The 24,035-nt window shown below is 34.5% G+C and overlaps 2 protein-coding genes across 4 annotated transcripts in view; one reads left to right on the top strand and one right to left on the bottom strand.

Annotated features, from left to right (window-relative positions):
- Positions 1-1,856: 1,856 nt before the first annotated feature.
- Positions 1,857-4,745, bottom strand: LOC104895265 (hypothetical protein). Its single transcript, XM_010681725.3, has 4 exons — positions 4,575-4,745; positions 4,105-4,399; positions 2,612-2,860; positions 1,857-2,295 (listed from the first exon to the last, which is right to left on the bottom strand). Exons 2-4 carry the CDS (start codon positions 4,330-4,332, stop codon positions 1,993-1,995), a joined length of 780 nt encoding a protein of 259 aa, XP_010680027.1. The 5' UTR covers positions 4,333-4,399; positions 4,575-4,745; the 3' UTR covers positions 1,857-1,992.
- A 7,690-nt stretch (positions 4,746-12,435) lies between these two features.
- Positions 12,436-24,035, top strand: part of LOC104895266 (DExH-box ATP-dependent RNA helicase DExH6) — a 19,792-nt gene continuing 8,192 nt past the window's right edge. The window contains exons 1-8 of one of the 3 annotated variants that reach the window (XM_010681726.3): positions 12,436-12,788; positions 13,888-13,978; positions 14,167-14,479; positions 14,618-14,692; positions 17,584-17,628; positions 20,263-20,353; positions 20,455-20,513; positions 22,912-23,052. In XM_010681726.3, the coding sequence (XP_010680028.3) occupies positions 12,656-12,788; positions 13,888-13,978; positions 14,167-14,479; positions 14,618-14,692; positions 17,584-17,628; positions 20,263-20,353; positions 20,455-20,513; positions 22,912-23,052 (948 nt within the window). In that variant the 5' untranslated portion in view covers positions 12,436-12,655. Of the gene's footprint in view, positions 12,789-13,887; positions 13,979-14,166; positions 14,480-14,617; positions 14,693-17,583; positions 17,629-19,895; positions 20,011-20,262; positions 20,354-20,454; positions 20,514-22,911; positions 23,053-24,035 lie in introns of those variants that run through there. The other 2 variants (XM_048646095.2, XM_010681728.4) reach the window with 2 other exon arrangements.

The following is a 24,035-nucleotide window of genomic DNA, read 5'->3' on the forward strand; positions in this document are numbered from 1 at the left end:
AAAGTTCAGATAAGTTTAGTTGGTTGCACGGTGATGGAGAGGGCTAAGAGAAGAGAGAAAATAAGGGAGGAAAGGGGTGAGGGTGAGAAGCGATAGGTCATCAACACCGCAGTCAAAGAGGTAGAGTGATGGCTCGAGATGGAGGGGGTTGAGTGGAGAGAGAGTATAAAAAGAGTGGGTTGGTGGAGGTGGTGTAATGACTAATAATGGCAAGGGGTTGGGTGGAGACAAAGAGAATCAAATAATAACGTCAATTAGGACTTAATAACTAACGGAATTAACGTCCGTTAATCGTTAAGGGAAATCTACACAATAATGACGTCAATTTTGAAACTTGTAAGAAAGTATGTAATTTGTGAGGAGTATATAGTGAAGAAACTGTAACTTTTATTATTTGATGCATGAAAATTGAAAACTTTTGAATATAGTCTCTTTTCCGCTTCCATTTCCGCTAAATGAATGGCGAGCGGTGTTTCTAGTTTTAAGGAACAATATCTGCTTCATTTTTATCCCCAATAATCCAATATGAGCCCCTTCTCTTATACTCGTTGTTTCACATAAACTATATCACTAATATCAGTCTTAATTGCAGAAATCTTTCGTAAGACACGAGTACAAAAACATTTTGATGTACTCCATATAACTGTATAAGATAAGGAGTTCAAATTTGCAGTACATTAAGGTAATTTGTTCACTATACCCGCTGAGTTGTTGAAATTAGAGGCAAAGTATTGAAGTAAAGATTAATGATCAGCATGGTAACCCAAAAAGAAGTGTTTACTGCTCCTATGAAAGTTTTAAACAAATCAAAGCAACAAGTAATATTGAAATAGTAAAGCTAGTCTTATTTTATTTTTACCGGTACACAAAATCATGCATTCACATCGATTAAGGGAGAAGATAACATGCATTCACGTTGTTGTGTAATCTTTCTCATTTACATCCCATCTGCAATTATGATGGTGCCCTCTTGAACAGTGAGTTGCACTAAGATAATGGCCAAAATATTCCCCCCTTTTCTTTATTCCTTTATAGGCCATTAATGGAAAATGGTAATTTGAAATGCATATATACAGAAAAACCATCTGAAAACAAATCTTCACATCATACATTAATGCATATATGTATTTCGTCGAAAATGCTGTCGAAATTTACAGTCTGAGAGCAACTCCAATGGTGAACATTAGGGACTTGCTAGCAAATAAATAAAAAGTTAAGCAATTAGCCCAACCATTGGAGTGAGTAGCTAGAATTTCATTTGCTAGCCAATGTAGCTTAACTAAGCCAATTGTGCTTAAGCTAAAATTGTGGCCCATGTGGGAATTTTGGTGAACAATTTCTATACTCTTCTCAAAAAAAAAAACTATCTTACTTCAAGTGGGACCTACTCATATTGGCTAACCATTGGGGGAGTTTTGGCTTAAAATGAAGTTAGCTAGAAAAATCTATGTGACACTCTAAGCCAATTTTCATTTTGCTCTACCATTGAAGTTGCTCTGACCGATGGAAAAACAAGTAGAACAACAAAAAACAAAGGGAATATCAAACTCGAGTAGGGCGAGATAGGAGGGGAGGGAGGGCAAAACTAAATACAAGGGAAAATAATTAGACCCTTGTATGGTTGTTCCTCCCCATTATCTAATCCAAACACATTATCAAGCCAAACCCTCCAAACCCTCATTGAACTCCTGGGATGATAGGGGGCATACCATTTCCAGGTGCAAATTAAGACACAGGTAATACAGGCGAATATCGCAAAACCTGGATGATGGCAGATGAAAATCACATCATACGAAATCAGTCCTGCAATATATCTCCAGATACTTCAGCATTTGGCAAGGACAATCAGCAAGTCATGAGACAAGTAAAAGTCAGTGCTATATGAGCTAGTGAAGCAAGAAGTTACTGAAATGATTGGACCAGCATTCCTATCAAATTTATGTGCATTCAGTTTTGCTAAAATCAGAAACAAAAAATTTACAAATTAAACACTTAAAACTCGTTACTCATGGAGTCATGGTCATACTCTTGGTCTTTAGATGCTCTAGATTGCTTTTGCAAGACAGCTCTGATAAGGCGCTTGTAGTTTTCAGGACGATCCCACCATGTAGGGGTCTTGATAATGGCTCTCTCCAACCAAAACCTATCCACCTCCTTATCTGAATAATTCTCGCGAAGTCTCTCCCATTCGTCCAAAATACGCGATAAACGAACACTCTTTTTGCCTCCAAAAAGATACTTGATGTAGTCCCTAGCTAGCCTTGTCATCTCTGCACCATTGATGATATACATGTACTGATACATTGTCATTAGATTGATAGCGTTAGCATAAAGGCTACAGAAGAGCATAATTTCAATAATGATATATAAAAATAGCAGCCTATCAGATAAACATGAGTGATCGTATATGCATGTCAGAATACGAGTTCAATGAATCACACACACCATTACAGCAATAACATCATACATAGGCGTCTGGTATCTATCATGAGTATATAGATAGCCGATATTATAACAATACTATCAAAATATACAAGTTTTTCCCTCATAATCTACTCAATCTAGCACACGAATGGAAATAGATGATCACAGATTAGAAGATCGTTCTTACCACAAAGATGAAACCCAAGGTTGCTAAGATCACTTGGATAGTCTCATCTAATATGGAGTCTTCTTCCTCAGACCCACCCAACCCACCAAAACCACCACCGCCACCGCCACCGCCACCTCGACCACCTGGAGGATTTCCACCTTCATCATAGTACTCTTGCTTCTCAATCTGCTGTTTCAATAAATCTTCTACTGAAGGCTTCTTCCCTAGATTTTGAACTGCTTTTCCAAAAGACTTCCAAAGAGGTTCCTGGACAAAACTCACAATTTAAATCCCACAATCAGAATAGATAAATATCAGCTTACCAACAGCTACATCACCCCTTCCCCCGTTTCTTTCAATACATATACAGCTTGTAACAAAAACCATCAATGGGTTCTCTCCACTCAGATAATGGATAAATAAAATTGTTATATGTGGTGGTTTGATGTCTTATTTGTAGTGACCTTACTGGCCTTCACCTAAACTTTTTTTTCTTCTAAATCTTCTTTAGAGGTGAGATGCTTAGTACAGAGACGATTCCGTAACTTGTTGAAAAAAATAAACTGAAATTGAACATCAAAAGGAAATTCTCCTCATTACCTTTAACTCTTTGCAATGAAGTGTAGCAATCTACCTCATAACTGATATTAGAATTATGTTCAGTCGAGATCAGAAAAAGGAGCAAGGATTGAGATAATAAGAGCTCAATCCACTCAAAAGGTCCAATAGTCCCACATTCAGACATTCTGGCACAAACTGAAACAAGGGATATGATAATTTTTGCAACAGGGATCCCGAATTCGCCTATTTCCCTACCCTCCTCACTCCCTCCCACTAAACTATTAAGCGAAGTGAGCACTCTAATCCTTTCACCTTCCCCCTATCACAAAATGATATAAGTGCAGGTGCAAGGGATTGTCTCACATGAAAGTTGAAACGCCCCATAAACTACAATGTCATATTTTTCCACTCATTTGATTACCATTATTTACCATTCATACACATATTTCCCACGGAAAAACAAAAGGCGGAACATAAATTACCATTAGCAGAAACTAGTTCTTAATAATCACACCAAAGCTCCTTTTGGTAGGGCGTAAAATATTTTCAGTGTTAAATAATTTTCATGGAAAACAATTTACAATGGAAAACACAATTCTAAAATTAGTTTTCCGTTGTTTGGTTCGATGCAAGAAAAATGATGAAATGGAAGGAAAATGAAAGGGAAGGTAAGGAGGTAGTGAGAGGAATGTACAACACTATGAGAGATAGGAAAACAATTTGCCCTACATTTTGGAAGGAAAAATGCATCATTGGAAGAGTTATTTTACTCCAAGGGAAAATAGTTTACACTCATTTGCCAACCAAACAATATAAAACTGAAAATAGAGGAAAACAGTTACCCAAGAAAACGTTTTACGCCGTACCAAATCGAGCCTAAATGGATCATATCAACAACAAACCGCTAATCTGAAATCTGTTAAAGGGCACATAGAAGAACGACTTTATACCTGGTTTCCATTCCCAACTCTTGATTCCCCGCCAGACTTACAAACTGGCATAATCTGTTTGCATTTCAATTCATTGCTCGTGTTCTTCAACGGAGCCCTAAACTTCAAAGGAGGGCTACAAACAAATGTTGCAGTAATTGAGGGTAAAGGTTGAATTCCTTTGACATAGTGTTTATTGAGCACATAAGTCTTAGGGCATAACACATTGTTAACCTGAGCAGCAATCATTTTCTCAACTGCAAAGGTGGTGTCAAAACCTCATGAATTGCACCAAGTGATTCTTCTTGAATTATCACTACATACAAACAAATTACAACACATATGTAATTACAAACTTTGCCCAATCTCATTGATTTTTTCATTGAAAAATGTTCATGTTAACATTCAAGCAAAATTAGGGATAGCAATTCGGGCGACCGGCAAAATTAAAAAAAAAAACTTGAAACGCGAAAAAGGGGGAGAAGAAGAACCTGAAGAGCGGTGAACGCCTGAACGATGATAATGGCGGAGCAAGAAGCTGTACTAGCAGCTTGTACGCGTGAGTGAAGACTGAAGAGAGATAGAAGGGGATGAGAAGGAACTCTTGAGTATCGACTGTAGTAGAGTTGATTGGGTATTGCAGACTTTAAGTAGCCTCTGCCCTCTTTTATGCGAGTTTGGATTATATAGGAGCGTTTGGGTTATATAGTGGTATGAGTTTGGAATCAGGAGTGAGATCAAGGTGGTATAGGTTTGGAACTTGATACCTAATACTATGTGTTTGGTTTTATTTGAAAATGAAATTTTTCCTTCTATTTAATACCTAGAGTATTGGTATAAGCCAAATCCACCTCTCCATTGGATTTCTAAATCCCATACCTTATGGGTTTGAGGTATGGGTTTCAAATCTATCAAATAATTAAACAAACACTAGATATGGGTTTTGCTCATTCTAAACCCATACCTGATACCAGAATCATGTGAAGCAAACACTCCCTTAGAGTTTTAGTGAAATTCTACAAGGTAAAGTTATATCTGAGTCATACATTTTAAAATTAAGGGATTATACTAGGTTTTAGGCCCGTGCACAATGCACGGGAACTATTTAGTATAATAGCAATGTTTATATATCAGCTACAATGAAAACGTGTAAACGATTCTTACGTTAACTTGATAAAAAAAAACTCTGTGTTTAAGAGATATACACCTTTTTAATATAATAATAAAGTTGTTTAACATATACATGATACTGATATGTTTTGGAAGACTTCTTTTTAGTGAAAACGAAATTTATTAAGAAGTTACTTCCTCCGTTCTATTTCTATAATATTGCAAAATGAGATTTTTACACTATCCATTCACCATCATAACCTTTCACTATATATTATGATTTTTATGTCAGGAAAAATATTGTCATGTGGGGTCTTGTTAGATTCGTCTCGATATATACTTCAGAATATCAATTTTGTATAATTTTACTAAAAAGTAATTAAAGATATTAATAGTTAAAATAGTGTATTAGCAAACGTGAAAACTCAATTGTTGTAGTAGAAAAAGAACGAGGTTGTATAACATAGTCATAAGCAAAGCCAACAACCCTTATGTTGAGATGACAAAGGTAAATTAATGATCTCAACTGCTTCAAAAAGGGAGAAAATTTGCACGAACTTGGTCTTATCCTAGTAACCACTTAGGGGTCAATTGTCTTAGAAACCCTCTCCACATTACAGTCTTCATTTTTTACTCGAAATGGCCTTAAAAGTGTTAGACTTCCCATGTTCTTTCTCATAAATTAGTACTATTAGGCAATTTTTACTCGTGACTGAGAAATGGCTACATAAAATTAGCCATGACTAAGAACTGGTCTCGGGAGATACAAAGCTACCATGTGATAGGATTGTCCTTGACTTTTAACACATGGTCGAAAAAACTGTCTTTTTTGAAACATCATAAGAAATTTTGTTCCAACTGACGGAATAAGTACCATAGGGGTATAAATACCTTATTCCCCGTTGCTAACTGAAATACCACAATTTCGATGATATATTGTATCATACCTTATTCCAAATTGTGTGTATTTTTTGAAACATCATAAGAAAATTTTGTTCCAACTGACGGAATAAGTACCATAGGGGTATAAATACCTTATTCCCTGTTGCTACCTGAAATTACCATCATTTCGATGATATATTGATCATACCTTATTCCCCGTTCCATCTGACGTAATGAGTATCATACGGGGTTTCCCACTTTACTTTTTTGCCTAAATACCTTATTCCCCGTTGCTACTTGAAATAATCCTTACTCATTAGTTTCTTCCTAAAAACAATTTTAGAATATATTAAGCCACCACAATTTTAATATTAAGAATAATTTAGAAAATGATAATTTTGTATAGTAAACAAATATAAATACACAATACTTGTATAAGTCTGTGTGTTATATAAGTTCTCCATATGATTTCCATTTCAATATTATCTTTTACATCAAAGAAAAAAGAAGCTGTCAAAACAAAGTGCATAGGCAAATTAACAACTTTTCTAATTCGATAACTTCTAATCTTTCAACAACAGTTTTACTGTCTTATAGACCAACTAAAATTGAATACTTATAAATCCCTCTTTTGATATATAAGCTTGATATATAATTAACTCATTTTGTTGATTCACCTTCTCAATTAGTGTCTCGAAGCTCATTAAAGAAAGCTATATTTATAATTTAAGCACATGGGCCATGTTGCACTCTCTCTGCTAATCCTTTATTTTAGAATTTTAATATAAAATGGGCCAAATTCAAAGTGTACATTTTCTTTAAAAATGATATTAATATCAAGCATAAGTTCATAAGTGGATGTATTTATATTTTTTGTTTCATTTGAATGTAAGAGCGTGGAAAAATTTTGAGTGATCCTAAGGTTAACCCTCTTAGATACAATAAAATAATAATAATAGTAATATATATATATATATAATAAATTGGAGAGAGAACAATCATAAAATTAATGTCTGAATGTACTCTTGGCCAAGGAAATTTCAATAATTAGAGGGTTGGCAACCCGTTGGATCACCTAATCATCTAAATTTTTTCGAACTTATATCGTCATAGTTTTGTCAAAATAAGTTGAAGTGAACCGACCCTTATATGTTGGTTTTCACTTTTCATCTAATTTATATATTCTTGTTTCATATATTGTCTCTTGTCTTACTTCTCTCACTTTAAGGGACTGTTCTCCCCAACTTATTTTCAGTTCAGTTCAATTCCTAAATTGTTATCATTACTATTAGTTATAATTTAATTCAGTTCAGTTCAATTCAGTTCAGTTGTTTATGGTAAAGAGAACATGCCCTATCTCAGTTTTTTTTTTAAAAATAAATTAGTATGTATTGGTCTGGATATGATTTGTTATGATGATTCATATTAGCCTACCTTAGACCACTTTGGGACTAAAGATTGAGCTATTATTGTTTTTGTATATGTAACCTCTGATCATAGTCATGGTGTGACTATTATTATTGCATTTGCATTTCCTCCTGCACGGGCTAGCATCTCATTATATTCATTACCAATAGTGAATAAGAAAAAAAAAATTAATTAGCTGGCTAACATATTATCAGGATATCATATACTACTTGCTTCACATTTGCAATTTTTTCATTCAACCCATCACCCATGAGTTGTTTTATAATTCTTTCATAAAGTATGATATATAATAGGATGATTATGTCATATAGGAACACCGCGAAAAAGGTAAAAGAGTAAACAGAGGAAGGAATGAAGAAAGAAAAAAAAAACACCACACTCAAACTCAAACCCCCTGCATAAACCATTTTTTCTTTTTTCTCTCGCTCTCCTCCAAATCCTTCGATCTCCCCATTAAAGAGAATACTTGAATACTTCCATCTCTTCTTCCTGTCTCTATCTCATTTCTAGAGAAGTGAGAAAATTGTTAGTCACTTCAAATTATTCTCATTGGCGAAATTTTAATTGTTAGGGTTTTTCGTTTCTCTCTCATCTAATGGCGGTTTTGGGGTTGGAGTTTTTCTCTTTCCTCTCTGTTGGTTGGTTCCCAGTTGCTACTGCCGTTTTGTTGTGCAGGTTGTATGAATTGTTGTTTTGTAGGAGTTTTCTCTCTCTCTCTTTTTTTTTCTTACTCCAATTGATCGAATTGATACTCATTTTTGGATGAATTACAGCAAAAATGAGCTGACTCACTCGCTCTCAACTTACTGATTGCTCATGTCCATGGCCGACTCATTTATTTTGCTTTTGGTTCGATTTTTCTCCGACCTTTGATTATTCACCTTTTTTTATCATAATTTTCTCTATTTGAGGATTCTCAATTTGGTGAGATGTTTTGAAATTGTGGGTATGTAATATTTAATGGGTTTAACATAATGTTTGTGAATACTTATGGTTATAGAGTTGGTATTAGTCCTTTCTTTGCCTAAATTATAGCAATTATAAAACAATCAATTTCCTAATTAGTGGATATAAAACCGGTAACTATTGGATAAAAAAAACTTCTCATAAAATGATCTAGAAAAATTGTTGAACATCCTTCAGCACAGGCATGTATCTCAAAGAAAAAAAAAGAGAGAAAAAAGTAAAACATCTTTGCATGCATGTGTATATACTTGCACGGATTTATAATACAATCATTCAATTGTGTGTAACTAAATTTCCTTAAAGAATTTTAAAAAAAATCAATGAAATCATTTTAATAGGATTGACACGTGGCTTTGAATTGTGTATATATTCTTGCACGGATTTATAATACGATCATTCAGCTAAATTTTCTTAAACAATTTCAGTATCAAATCTAAAATCATCCTGCAAATATTTTTCAACTTCAAAAAGAGTAGCTGAATGGAATATTTGACAGGAAAGGAAAAACCTTGGAAGATTTGCTTAAGTGGAGATTTCCTTCCAGTGAGGAATCTTACTTTTACAGCCCAAAATCACGGATATATCTTCAACTTAAGGAAATTGGAGGTTTCCTAAAGCATTCAATGACTGATTTTCAAAATTTGGGAAACTAATAATAAAGGAATCAAACATAATCATTTTAATGGAATGTGACACGTGGCATCTATTTCATTGCTCTATGAATGTGGGGTGAATTGTGAGAGCGGAATTTCTATGAGGCTGCCACGTAGGCTAATTTTTTCTTGCTTTAATATTATATATGATTAGCGGAAAGAGAAAATTTATGGGTGGATTTTGATAAGATAGAATAAGGAGGATTTGGGAAAGAGAATGTATGAGTCATTGGTTTTTTATTTAATGATTGATATTGCTCAAATTCCACCTTGTAGAGTTATTTTACAATTTTAGAGGATTCAAACACGTTTCATATTAATTGTTAAAGTCTCAAGCTTGGTCGGGTCAAGAATCTAAATCAACTACTTTGAGCCAAGTCAAGCTACTATTTTGAGACGGACTGAATTTTAGCCTAAATTTCGGGTTTGAATTATATACCCAACAAGTTATTACAAGACTATTTTACTGATTACTCATTAATTGTTAAGATCTTATTGCTTACCACTATAAGCAAACCCGTGATCGACAACGACTTATACCCTTTATGTGAGGAGTGTTCGACGAGGACTCTTAATCACGCCTTTTTTCTGTCCCAATGTCTGTGAAGTATGGGGTTTGGTGAGTTTTCTCACGCGACTATCGCAAGGGGAAAGTGTAGGTTGGATGGACTTTTAATTAGCAGGAGATAGAAGACGACGCTTTGGTGGGAATAGGCTATCTTGTTTATCATGTCCGGTATAGGAGACATAAGGTGATCTTTTAGGATTGGTGTCGAACAAATGAGTAAGTAGTTGATTATGCGAGATTATGCGAGGAAAGTTGCAGTGAAGTATGACGAATACTCGAAGCGCATTTATGGAAGGCTGAAGCTTGTTGGTCATGTGTCTTCAAGAAAGTGGCAGCCACCTCTTGCTGGCTGTCTAAAAGTGAATGTCGATGCTTCAGTCACGGATGATGGGTGGGTTGGGCCGGGAGTTGTGGCCCGTAACAAGGAGGGTGAGGTGGTGTTCACTACTGTGTGTCGTGTCAGAGTTCGTTGATCAATTGGCTCGATTTTCATAAATGCCTGAACATTATCTTTGAAAGTGATTATGTCACAATTGTTAATAGCTTATCTAGAGGTACATTCTTTTCTTTTCTTTTTTTATATGTTGTTTTATAATATGTTATGGTGCTTAGTAAAGACTTTGTGCTTGTTAGATGGTCGCATGTGCTACAGGATGAAAATAGTGCTACTCATTACCTATCTAGATTAGTCCCTTTTGGTAACAATGTTTAGAACGTCATTGTCCAAGGAGGTTTCTCCACATGTTCATATAAACTATTTGTCAGGTGATTAATCTATGCACCTATTTGTTCCTTTAAAAAAAAAAAAAAAACTATAAGCAACCCCAAAAAATATATACCTTTTGTAAATCAACCATCTAATACTTTTTCCGCTTCTAAATATGACTACACTTGACTACATTTTTTCTTATGCATTTGTGAGATAATATGAGATGAGTTTACAAGATGAGTAGTGGTTACTATGCAAATTTTGCATATATTTAGAAACGAATAACTATATGTCAAATTAAAAGATAATAATAAACTATTTTGATTCTTTTTTTTAATTAGTTGTTAAGGAGAAAGGTCTTGTCGAAATCTCACCCCTCACGACTTTTGCTTCAATGTATGCAAAGTTGTTACTTGGAAGCATGAGGGAGGGGAGTAAAAGGATCTCTACCTTCAAACACTCCCGTTAGGAGAAATGAATCTCCAACCAATTAAATCAAACAATCTTCATATAAAATAATTTATTTGTCATCTTGCATTCAGCCAAATTTTTTTTTTCTTCAAAGAGAAAATAAGAGATTAAGACTAATAACAAAACAATTTTTAGAAGAATCGATCGTTGTGGAAGGTAAGCATTTGCAAGGGAATTGCATGTGGAAAAATACCATATGTTATATATACGTCTTACTAATCTACCTAGGCAACCATATCTTATACTTCCTCCGTTTCTTTTTACTCGCTACACTTTCCATTATGGGAAGTTTCACATTACTTGCTACACTTCTTGTTTGGGCAATAAACTCTCTCTATCTCTCTCCTCCCACATGAGTCCCTTTTCTTTTTACTCTCTACCTCTCTCTTCTCCAAAAATTACCTAGGAGTCCGTGAAATGAGAAGTGTAGCGAGTAAAAAGAAACGGAAGAAGTAGTTTTTTCTTTAAAAGAGTTACCTAACTCCATTATGGCAAAATCTCATTGCAAGCCACAATCGTCAATCGTCAATCGCCATAAAATTATTTTGTGATATATAGCATAGTAAGCATCCTTTACAAAGAGCCTTAAAAAAGTGAGAAACATTGAAAATAAATCTATACATATCATTATATACACAAATGCTTTTATTACCCCTTCCTCCCACCGTATCTAGATAACATGAAACAAAGTTTGACCTTATGACTTAAAGGTCACGGGATTGAACACCAATAAGAACGTTTAGGAGCGAGATTGCCCATGTCATTTCACTTCACTTTCAAAGAGTTTAACCCGTAAAACTTGTTGAATATACGTGCTATAAATGTCACTTTTATAAGGTCTTTTATCTTATCTACATTATTTTTAAAAAATAAAAATTAAGTAACAAATCAAATCCAATAACACAAGTATACAACCCCAAAATTCAAGGTACGCTACCTGTTGGCGGTTGCAAGCAACATCTCATCATTTAAGATTTTGTTTACTTTATTTTTTAAAAAACGAGCATATTTCCTTTGTTCTGTTTTAAATGAAACGTTTGCTTTCTCACGCAATTCAACACACTTCTTTATTCATTAATATCTTTAGTCGTGCACATGTAAAAAAAAAAAAAAGTGTGCCTCGAGATGAATCTAACAAGATTCTACTCAATTATGTTTTTCTTCGTATAATGGCGATAAATTTGAGTAAAAATTTTATTAATTTCACCCAATATCAATCAACACTAATACTAATATATTAAAAGGCGTGTCTCTTTTCAAAAAAAAAAAAATATTAAAAGGCATGCCTAAGCCAGAAACAGTGACACATGGCGCTCTCCCTAAGGGAGTTTTACTCCATGTAATCCACAACAATATAAAAGATTAGAAATTGCATAATGTAAGGTTTGATCCTGGAACATACACTCAAATCTTAATCACTAAACCAAATAATATTTAGTATTATCATCTTAAATAATAATATTAATAAATGAAAATTTTCCTTATCCAGGGCATAGCCCGGGCCTAATAACTAGTTTCATTTAAAACAGAAGAGAGGGATAAATAGTTCTAGGAAAATCAGAAGCGAGGGCGTGTGAAGCGTGACAACTCGAAGGAGCAAAAAGGGGGAAAATAAAATTAGGGTTTACATTACAACAACCTAAATACTTGTTTCTGAAATCCCAGCCTGCACAACCACAACCGCCATAACCGCCACCTTTCCTGCTCTCAAGTCTCAACCCACAACCTAATTTATCTCTCTTTCATTCTGCGATTAATTCACACCAAAACACAAAGAAAATAAAAATGACGAAATCATCACAATTCATCAAAAAGAAGAAAGGTGCTAAAGCTCCTGTACATACTGGCAATGCCAACGAATCTTCCCGCATTCGTGTTGTTCAACTTCTTGAAAACTTTCGTGATTCGATTGATCGAGGTCTACTCTTCTTCTCCCCTTTTTAATTTCTTTTATTTCTCTATTTATCTCATTACTGTATGCTGCGCATATACATTTATATATGTAATCTTGTTGTTTATTTATTCGAATTTGAACAGAAACCATATTTTCATATGTTTTATAATGAGTATAATGATTATAATATACAAATGGATGTATTGCACCAAAAAGTAGTTCTGGAGAATTTGATTTCTATCAAAGAGGAAGCTGAGCAATCGTAATTATGTTTTTGAAAGTATGAAGTTGATGCTAATGTTTAACACTTTGTTTGGTATTTTTTTAATAAAGGAAGTTGTAGTTTCTATCAAAGAGAAAGGAATAGAAAGGAAAAGAAGAGAAAAGAAGGTAGTTGTAGTTTCTAGTGTTTGGTATAATTGGTGGATTTGAGAGGAATCACATGTTCGCTTTCTTTCCTGTCAAATTTCTCCAATTTTGGGAGGAAAGAAAAGCAAGAATTTAAGAGTATTGTTATCCTTTCACTTCCTCTCTTTTCCAATCAAACCCTTCTTATTTTCTTTTACCAAACATGAGAAAGTTTGTTTTCATCTTTCCTTTCTTTTCCATCCAAATCCTTCCTACCAAACAAAGCTTAACTATCAGTCAATATAATATTACCAGTAATAATACGTAGTGGAAGCTATGTCTTCTCAACCTGCCGGAATTCTGTAGTCACTAGTGGCATTACCGGGGAAAGCTCAAAGTAGTGCATACACACGGAAAAAGGTTGGACCAACATTGTATGAGAACATATTACCAATATTCGGTTAAGGGGGGGGGGTTGGGAGTCAATGTAGTGAAAGCAAAGCTCCGGAGAGTAATTATTATTATTTCCTGCTGTTGTAAACTCAAGTTTGTGCATAACTTTATGGGTGTATGAGGCTAAATTTTGCTTTTTTTTTAGACGGAAATTTAGTTAACCCATTATTTGTAATTACTGTACTTGGTTGTTGCTGAGGAATGTTGTTGATAGTTGAAAAAATCTTGCCTTTACAGTAGAATCTATTTACACATGTTTTGCCTTGTGAAATCTCAAAGCATTTTGATTCACTTATAATAGTTTTGTTTCTTTCTTATACAGCTTATACTTTTGACTCTAGCATGAGCAGCTTTGAACGTGCTATGGTTCATCAGAATTGCCGAAAAATGGGTATGGTTTCAAGAAGTTCTGGGTGAGTCTTTATATCTGTTTTGAACTTTAAACTTGTCTAATTTGCTATGAAAAATTGTTTTATAGTATGGGCATTCGGCAGAGTCCATATGTTCATGTTAGATATGAAGCTTTTGGCTAATTATTCTTTGTGCATGTGGCTCTTGGTGCTTCTCTAACTTGTTTTCAACGGGGTATGATTTCCCATAGGGTAGGCAATAAACGGAGTGTTACAGTGTACAAGGACAAGAAAAAGAAAAAGTTGGATCGCTTGGAACGAAAAGATAGTGCGATAACATTTTCAGAAGAAGCTAAAAGAGTCCTTTTCGACTTATTCACTCATTATCCACCTGGTGAAGATGAACTTAGAAAACAAAAACTTAATGAGCCCAGTGATAGTACACCTAAGTCACGGAGCAGACGTGATACAATATTTCATAGGCCTATAATGGACAAAGCCGAAATAGCAAAGAAGGTGGATATGCTCACAAGCAGAATAAGGAACTTACCAAAATTGAAAAAGGTTCTTCCAACTCGAAACTGGAATTCGTACTTATACTTTTTCATGGATTACTCTATATTTTTAGGTTCTTTACAGGTTGGATTATCTTATATTTGTGAATCAGTTAAAAGTGATTTGTGTTTTTGTGGTTGATCTCAGATATCTGAGGACAAGGCTAAGCTTCCTATTGCAGCTTTCCAGGATGTTATTACATCAACAATCGCAACTCACCAGGTTTGTTGCTGTACATATACTTTCCCCTGATTAAAATTCTAAAGGCATTCCATTTTCTCATCTCAGAGGTGATGTCATGATAGGTTTCTCTTCTACTTGTATTATCTATTACATGTGTTTTATTCTGGACTTCTCTTGTTTGTTTACTAGTAATAGATTATAGATATCAGAAATTAATATTGGTATAGAAAGAGATAACTCAATTTTGATATGTTGCGTAATGGGTTCTGTGAACAATTTGAGAGGAAATAATATTACCGGTCACAATTGGTGAATGGTATGTAATTTTAGTCGCCGGCTAGCAATTATGTGTGCAGCTAGTCTTGAGATAATTTAATACATATAGAACCTATAGGTTCTTAGGCCCTACAAGGCGTGTTTTTTCATTCCGTATGTTTAATTTATTTTGCTATTGGTGAGACGATTAATCATTTAGTTTGGAGTCTGATACATTTTCTGGAATGGGTTTTACGTGGGGTAGTCCACTTATGCTTCATTTTTTCACTTGAGTGGACTCATCTTTATTTCTTATTTTTTTTTGAGCTATCAGGATTTATTAGAATTCTTTTGGTTTTGAATTGAACTTGGGCAAGCCTTTTACTGAACTTTTTTGGACTTGTTGGAACTGGCTACGGAACCTGAACCCTCAATATACTCCAATAAATTAAGGGACTTCTAAAATGAAAATAATTAAAGCAAAGAGCTAAGTCAAGGAATATGAATTACGCTTAGAATCCAGCTGAGTCACTCTGCTGATTTCAATAATGAATTTAGATGTCTCAAATCAGTAAAGATGTTGAAGATGAAGTCAAATTCTGGTTAATTAGGAGTTTAGGACTAGTTAAACCTTTAGACTCCAGATTTAAGACAGGATATAAACCGGTGAACAAGACGCTGTTTCAAAGAACTGGTTTGGGCTGCAAGTGATGAAAGTATATTACACTCTTTAATCAGTCTAAATATTTGCTAAGTCCCGTATTAGAATCACTCTTGATGAAACAATCATGTCTTGATCCTATATCACACTTAAAGAATTATTCCTTTTCATTCTTAGTGGACTGACCTTTCACACTCCAGATTTCTCGCTAGAGATAACATAATCAAGTTCAAGAGTTGAGAAAACTCTTTTAAACTGGATTCTCTTTCATGATCATTTGTACTTTTTGAACAAAAGTTAGTTATTTGAACAAAGTGTATTTAAAAGGGGGTTATTGACAATTTTTTTTAATAATGTAGTCAGGTTTGGACCACTTTATATCAGAAGTCCAGTCTGTACTCTGTATTATGAACTTCCAAGGACTTCCTGTTAATGATCGTTACAAGATATGGGTTTTATATTTGATTTGGATAAGCTCTGTTCTGAAGTTTTGTTATATAATCTGTACAAAAATGACTTATATAGCTAATGTTTCTGTTCTGATACTTCTATGTGCAGCTGCTGTTTTTTGGTATACTAAATTCTGATCTTGGTTACCTTGTGAAGCTCTAATCTTCATTCTGCAATTTGGCAAAAGACTTGTATAATATAACTAAATATATTAAATATTCACATAAAAATGGATCTTTGTACCCTAGGATTTTTCTTGCCTTCCTTTTATTGCTTGGTCATTCAAAGATAGTGTAAGCTGTACAAATTTGGTATGTGCTTGCATCACATTTGCACTTACTGGAGCCTATCAGGAACTTGTTTTCCTTGGACTTTTTTTTTTTTTCTTTTAAGCTGAAAACTGAAAAGAACAAAGCTTTATTTGTCGGATTATGTATAGGTCCATAACGAGCGTGTTTGTATGCCAAGAAGAATTGCTTACATTCTTTTAGATCTAATCACCATTATGTATTGCAGTATGCAGTGGATTGGAGTTATAGGTTGAATTGGTTTGTTAGGGCTCAAATCCCTTCAGAATAGTTCAATTAGAAGTTTAGAACTTGGACTTCTCTTCCCATTTTTAGATCTCCGTCCTTTTTCTCAGAATTACTTGTTTTCTCATGGCCTATAAATTTAATGATAATGGCTTTTTTTTTATTTATTGGGAAGGGGGTTTATTACTAATATGTCTATACTTGCTGCTGGTTCTGCTTATTAGTCCTATTGCACCATATTTTAAGTTATAAAATTATGCTGAGTCTCTCTATCTCATTCAGTAGTTGTTTATAATTGTCTTGGTAGTGGAATAATATTTGTTATTACAAGGTAGCCAAACCTTTTAGTTTTTTGAACTAAGAAAAGGTGCTAAGGTGAAGGGTTTAAGAAGACACAAGTGAGAAATTTGATTTATATTTGCCAATTTAGGATGGACTTCATGAATTTGAATACCTCTTTTTTTCTGGAGGTTGTGGAATTGAGTGTCAAAGTTTCATTGATGTAAGGGTTTTACAGATTTATCTGATAAGACGCAGCTGCAGGTAGTTAATTTTGTTAAAAAATATGTGATTATGTATATGTCATCTTCTGGAATGCATACAATGACCGAATCTTTTTCGAACTTTAAGAAAGTTTTTTAGGTATCGGTTCTTTCATAGCCTTGTTGCTTTCAGGTCATACTATTTTCATAGTGTCTATAAAGTGTTGGTGAAGTTTTGTCATTCCATTCTGTCGCTGGAGTATGTAGTTAGTACATCTGGAATCTGGATGGAGAAATTGATGTTTCAACTTGGCTGTCATGCTTGCTGCCCGTTGGATGGTCACTGGTTCTCTATATGGGACTTTTTTTCTGGGATGTCCTTTTTTTTTCCTTCTGATTTCTTCATTTTTATTTTGTTGTAACTATTTTTCCGTCTTTGCATTTTTTTTCGTTTTTCAGCTTTGCCAATCGACAGTTTTCCATTTGGAATGCCTCTGTCATCCAGCAAAATGATTGGAAGGCTTACTAATGTTAATTTTCCTGGAGCAGGTGGTGCTCATATCTGGTGAGACTGGTTGCGGGAAAACTACACAGGTAGCATATTGCTTATCTCCCTTTAGATTTCCGTAATTTGTGTATGCTTTCGACCACTGAGTCGAGGAGCCAGGATTTCGGGGGAGGGGTAGCATAATTTGCTATAGCATCCAATACCATGAAAAAACGTGTAAACCAACTCAATTACTAATATTTACGTTGATGTAAGTTGAGGATTTATTTTATAAATTTCCAAAAAAAATTGTAAAATTTGAACTTTGGATTTTGGAATTCCCATGTGTCCCAAACTCATGATTCAAAATTGGAAATTCTGATATCAAATTCAACCATTTGAAATGGATTCCATGTTCCTAAATGCAACTTAAGTTTATTAGGTACCCTTTTTTGAAAAAAACTTGACTCTTTTTTTTCCCCCCTTCATGATAACGAAATACATTTATACTCATAGCGGAATTCCACAAATTCACTAATCAGTTCAACTATGTTTTTCACTCTCATTGTAATTCAACATCACCCCAAAAAAAATTCAACAGCACCACTCACATTAGAGATTCACCATATCACAATATGTATATTACTTAGAAATTCAGTAGTTCACAAAATATAATTCGCTAACAAATTCACAAGTCACAATTTACTAACAACAAATTCCCAAATCTGTAAATTCTCAGTTCAGAAATTTACACAGATCATCCTAAGTTAATGAATCAACAATTAAAAATAAATGGAAAAAGAAGTGAGAAATTTCAAGAAAGAAAAATAACTAATAACAACTCCACAATCCCAAGCACTGACTCTGACATGAAGCAACTAGCACTCTGGGATTCGGCTGTTGACAGTCGTCACTGCAACCTTCTTTACCGCACCTTGTCTAAACTCTATGGAATACAATATGAGGAGTGCGAAAACCGTTTCTCTAATTAGTTCTTATATAATAAAACTTTCACCACTATTCAGATACAAGCCACTCCTTTTGTTCCTAGCTGGCTAGCTTGGCATTTTATCATGAAGTTTTGTAATTTGAAATTGCTTGAGTTGAGAGAAAGAGGAGAGAGAGGAGGCAAGGAGGAAAGAGAAAAAGAGAAGAAGTTTAAAAGCGGCTAGGATTCATTGCTTTACACACTTTCCTTGGCTTCTGATGGTTTCTTTTATTGATTTTTTTTTTTTTAGAAAAAACTATTTTTTTATAAAATAAAATAACAGGGGTAGCACGTTGACCTTTGCTGCTATTTGCTAAGTGCCTCTGTCACTGCCCTTATTGTTACCCGTTCAATGTGTTTTCCAAATAAGCTGACACTTTGCATCCACCTGATTTCAGTCTCTTGAATCTACTTTTGCTGATTTAGAAAATATGAGTGGCTCCTGCATATCTATTATTCTTGCTGCAGGAGTTTGTCTTATCATAGTGACTTTACTTGAAATAACCCTGAATTGCTGAAATTATTGAATATAATTTCTATGACTTATGACCTCCTTTCTGACAGACATTACATTTACCTAAATGTTAGTGATGAGAATGACATAGTTAGAACTTTGAACATAATGACTTTACTCACGCAGCTCAACTTTCCCCATTACTTAATTACTGAGAAAGAAACTAGGTTTTTTTTTTTTTTTTTCTATCCCCACTAGGGAGGGTTTCAATGTTATTATTCAAATGTTATTATTCAAATGAACAAACAAGTCATTTTCTCAATATATTACGTTATGTGGGAGGTGAATTACTCAACACTTTTTTGGTCAAATTGCATTATTGCTATATTCTTAGATCCAATGCCTTTGTGTAAATTGGGTTGTACTTCCTCTGTATACTAAAAATTGGTACAATCACTTGTACGCTTGCCAACGTATAACTTTGACAATTAATTCACTAATAATTTAATAGGGAAAGTTATAAGAATTTATATTTCAAATATGCATTGATGCTTATTAACATTTTACATATTGTCAAAGAAAAAAATATTGTCAAAGTGAAGTATTTGAATAGTGCAAAAATCAAATTGTTGCAATGTATAGAAGTATAATATTACAAAATACTATTTAACTTCAGGGTTATTTTAGGTAGACAGTAGACTGAAATACACAGGGGTACATTGTGAACTCTCATAAACTGTAGGTACCCTAATGGATTTCCATCCTTTATCAGTTAATTAAAAGTTTAAAACAAATGGAGTTCTGCCCTTTCTAGATAAGGTGATTGACAATGTCAGTAGTGATTCCTTAGAAGAACAAGAGGCTACTTTTTAAGGGTACACTTTGAGCGATTGTTTGCAATTTGAGTCTTAGAGCTCTGCTTGTTGATGCAGCTGACAAAGTACTCAGCCCAGCTTCTCAATTTCATTTCTTTAGGAAGGGAAGGATTCCAGTAGAGTGTTTAAAAGCTGAATGGGGGACGTTATAAGCAAAGAAGTTGCTTCCATGGCAAGTGATGTTTTTTCTGCTTTTGGACTTTCAGGATCTATTTGTTTCCTGTTGTCAATTATTTGAGTGTGTTTATCTGTCTATTAAGAATTACTTTTATCTATTTATGGTGATTGACAGTGCTTCAGATAATACTTTCATGTTTTTTATGGAGCTGTATCTGCGTTTTGATGTCATGTTGAATGATGTGACTCAAAGATTTCTCTTTCTTCAACTTATTTCTGTTTGTTCTTCCATTTTTTTTTACTGCAGGTTCCCCAATTTCTTTTAGATTACATGTGGAGTAGCGGTAAGGCCTGCAAAATAATCTGTACACAACCACGGCGTATTTCAGCTATGTCAGGTCCAATTTCCTTTTTCCATTTTTTTGTTCATTGCCAGTCCCTTTTTGTTTATTTGTATAACATACACCTTTCTTCTTTTCCTGCATATTTTATTGTGTAGTTGCTGAAAGAATTTCTCATGAAAGAGGAGAAGAAATTGGAGAAACTGTTGGATACAAGGTAAAGCCATAAAATCATGCTCTCTTGCATATGTATATGTCTTGTTACCTGTACACAGTGAGAGAGAAAGATGGGGGGCGGGAGGGAGAGATTCTTGGACAAGACTTACTTTTTTCCATATAATTAGTCCAAATAATAACATTAGATAATAAAAGAGTTACTTTTGCAACAGTGTTGGTTTAATAAAGGAGACTGTGCAACTTTGATTCGAAAAGGTTTACTTTTATTGATATCTTGATACTTACACACACATTACACTCCTATGCTGAAAACCAATATAACTATGTGGTTAGCTCTAGTCGAAAGACCTTCCTTTATAAGACCTATATTTACGAGCCTATTCGTTCCATATAATAACTTGAAATGAAAAAAGAGCTGCTGTTGCAACATAGTTGGAATGAGAAAGGGTTACTTTTGGTTGTGAGCGTCATTATCACCACGAACGCCAATTTTATGGGCAGCTGCCCTTATTCACCTAAATTTTTTACTCAGCAAGGGACCTGAAAAATCCATTCCCGCCTCGTTCTGTAATTTGTACCACCCACGGCGATACTACCCGATTGTATACCCACTTTGCACCTCTACCAGCCACCAAATGCCCTAAATGTTCGCTAAATCCACAGTTTCCACGTCTCTAAAATCTCAAAAAAGATAATTACTCCTAAGTAACTATAGCCATTTGTCTTTTCCTGGTTAAGAGATATAATTTCTGTCCTAAAAATATTCGCATGGCTTCTTTTGGCAAGAAAATTAAGATTTGAATCTAAAATTTAGAAGTTGGTAGATATTGAAAAAAAGATAAAGTGCTGGGAATTTTGGATGAAGAAAAAGATATTCACTCCATTTGTTTTGATCTATACATTTAGTATTTTGACCATTGATGATTTATGCACAAGGACAAAACACTTATGTGGGATCTTGATAGATTTCTTTTTATTCTGAGATATTTTTCGAGTATCAGATTTTATATTATATACTTACCATTAAGTAAAAATCTCAACGTTCAAAGTTTTACGTTGGCAAGGATGTCAAATTTTGTAGATCTGAAAAAACAGGGACAGTAGTAAAAGAGAGTAAATATAGGTCAAAAGAGAAGGTAGTGGGTAAAAGAAAAACACCATAAAAGGAAAGTCAAGATATTTTGGGCACCAATTTAGGTATCATGCAAAAGTATTTTAGGGACTATGGAATATTTTTTTGTTGCTTTAGTGTGCAAGACTAATATGATAAGCACAACTCGACAATTGCCTAATATACAAAGGCAACACATGCTCCCTCCGTCCCCCAATAGATTCGCCATTTATCCATTTATGGTTGCCCCAAACACATTCTCCATTACCTTATTTGGCGCGGGTTCCACACATTAAAATATTGTTTACCTTCCATTTCTTATTCTATTACTCATTTTCCCATAAATCAATCATGGCTCCCACCTACTTACTTTTCCAATTTACATTATTTCTCCTCAATATAGAATTTATGAATAATGTATCAACTCTTATTTTTTTATTCTAATTTTATGCAACTAAGGGTCTAACTAGAATTTCTCCTTAATACTTGTACCCAAAAGAAATGGAGAACCTATTCGGGGATGGAGGGAGTATATGAGTTGTTGAATTCTTAAACAAATTATGAGTAATACTTGAATATACGAATACATTGATGCATTTTTGCTGTAGAGAAAATAACAATATTGTATTGTGTAATGTATCTATGATGATGGGGTTCGGGTGGTGAATCTGGTGCGGAGCAGAGGAATTGATTCCATATGCTGTTCTCACTCATGAAGAGTAGGACTTTTGACTGAAACCTAACACTACCCCTTCCAAATAGGACGGGCGGAGTGTATAATCCACTCTACGCTACCCTCCTTTCATCCATATTCTTACTCATATTATAAGTTTAGGTAACTATGTAAATACTTGTTACCAAAAGCAAAGGTGACTTTCTAGATAAACAGGACAAATTCTAAGTGAAGGTTTATTTTTTAAGTGAAAAAGCTAATCTTGAACTTGGTTAGTTTAGCACAAGAAAGCAGCACTGTTTAACATTGAATTTTGGCCTTGCTAGTGTCTTTATTGTTTGGATTTAGTATGACTAACCTTATATGCAAGCTATGCGTGTGAAGTTGAAAAAAGAGTGGTAACTGCTTTGTAGTTTTTTAGATCGGTTTTTTCCTTTTTTTTAATTTTAAACTAATAGAGTGATAGTTGTTGTAGTTTTCTTTTCTAGTTAGGGGTATATGGGTAAAAAAGGGTGGACACCAAAATCCTCAAGAGTTCACATATATAATAGAGATGATTTATTCTTTTTGAAATATCCTGTAGCAAATGTTTGTTATGTTCGTTTTTGGATTAGGCTTTTCATTTATAATTGACTTGTTCATTTGCCTTGGTAGATACGACTGGATACTAAAGGTGACAGACAATCATCTATCTTGTTTTGCACAAACGGAGTCATGTTGAGGGTGCTCGTTTCTAAGGGGTCTAGTGGAAAATCAGGAGCAATAAATCTGCAGGAGTTCTCCCACATCATAGTGGTAACATTTTCTTTTTGTTTGCACCTGTGATTCTAGCATTTTATCAAATATTTTATCTGCCTTGGCTTCCTGTGAGGGTGTCACGGATTTTCATAGTTTATGTGGTAAACGTGCTCATCTCTAAGCTGTATGTGGCTGTTGTTGGTCTCCAAGTCCTTCATGTTATAACTTACAAGCAGTTTTAAAAAGTGCATCTGAGCTGTGTCTAAGCCTCTAAGGCACTAGGGTGCTCACAATATGTCCCTTACGGCTCCTTGAGGTACTTTAGTATATAAGGGGCACAACTCTGGACTTTATGAATTCGTCTTATATAAAAATGATAATCATCAATTTTTCAGATCTATTTAATGAAATGTTTTCAACTTTTCATTCAAAGGTTTGATGATTTTTCACCTTATATCATATATATGATTTGAATTGACTAATTTTTAGTTAGTGAAAATAGCCCCTTGTGCCAACAAGGCATGCACTTTTGCCTCTCACTTTAGGCCTAGGCTGCAGAACATGTATTGCTATAGTTCATCCTTATGCCTTTGCTGCAATCTTATTTCATATAATTATTAATTTTTCATATGTGGAATGTTCTGTAGTTTTTTTTGTATATGATGATGGGGAAAGGGGTGGTTCTACCAAATATTCAGAGTCAGCACCTGGCTTGCAACATTACTGAAAACTTTACTAAACAACTGATGCTTATCCTGTTGGGCATGGTGTGAAGATTGTGAAAGGTGGTGTGGTGTTGTGTATCGAGGTGTGTGTGTAAGGAAGAAGGTTGATGGATAGTTACGACAAGCGCGGCTTCCTCAGGAAGTGGCGTAGCCCTTCACCTGTACCGGCAGCATTGACAAGGCTTTGGATCTTGCGTGACTGCCTGTCTGCAGGCCTATTACGCGCCTGCAGGGTTCGCCGACAGGCTGCAGGTGGCTGCCCACACCCGCGGGTTTCGGGGCTCGTGGTGGGCTTTGTCAAGTTTCTTTGCACGT

This window comes from Beta vulgaris, chromosome 6 (assembly GCF_026745355.1).
Source record: "Beta vulgaris subsp. vulgaris cultivar EL10 chromosome 6, EL10.2, whole genome shotgun sequence".
Classification (NCBI taxonomy): domain Eukaryota; kingdom Viridiplantae; phylum Streptophyta; class Magnoliopsida; order Caryophyllales; family Amaranthaceae; genus Beta; species Beta vulgaris.

Excerpts from the sequence above, each read along its gene's own strand:
- LOC104895265 (XM_010681725.3), bottom strand. The coding sequence starts at position 4,332 with ATGATTGCTGCTCAGGTTAACAATGTGTTATGCCCTAAGACTTATGTG. Across the intron at positions 2,861-4,104 it reads GAGTTGGGAATGGAAACCAG|GAACCTCTTTGGAAGTCTTT; the intron begins GTATAAAGTCGT and ends AGTTTTGTCCAG. Across the intron at positions 2,296-2,611 it reads CCTTGGGTTTCATCTTTGTG|TACATGTATATCATCAATGG; the intron begins GTAAGAACGATC and ends ACAATGTATCAG.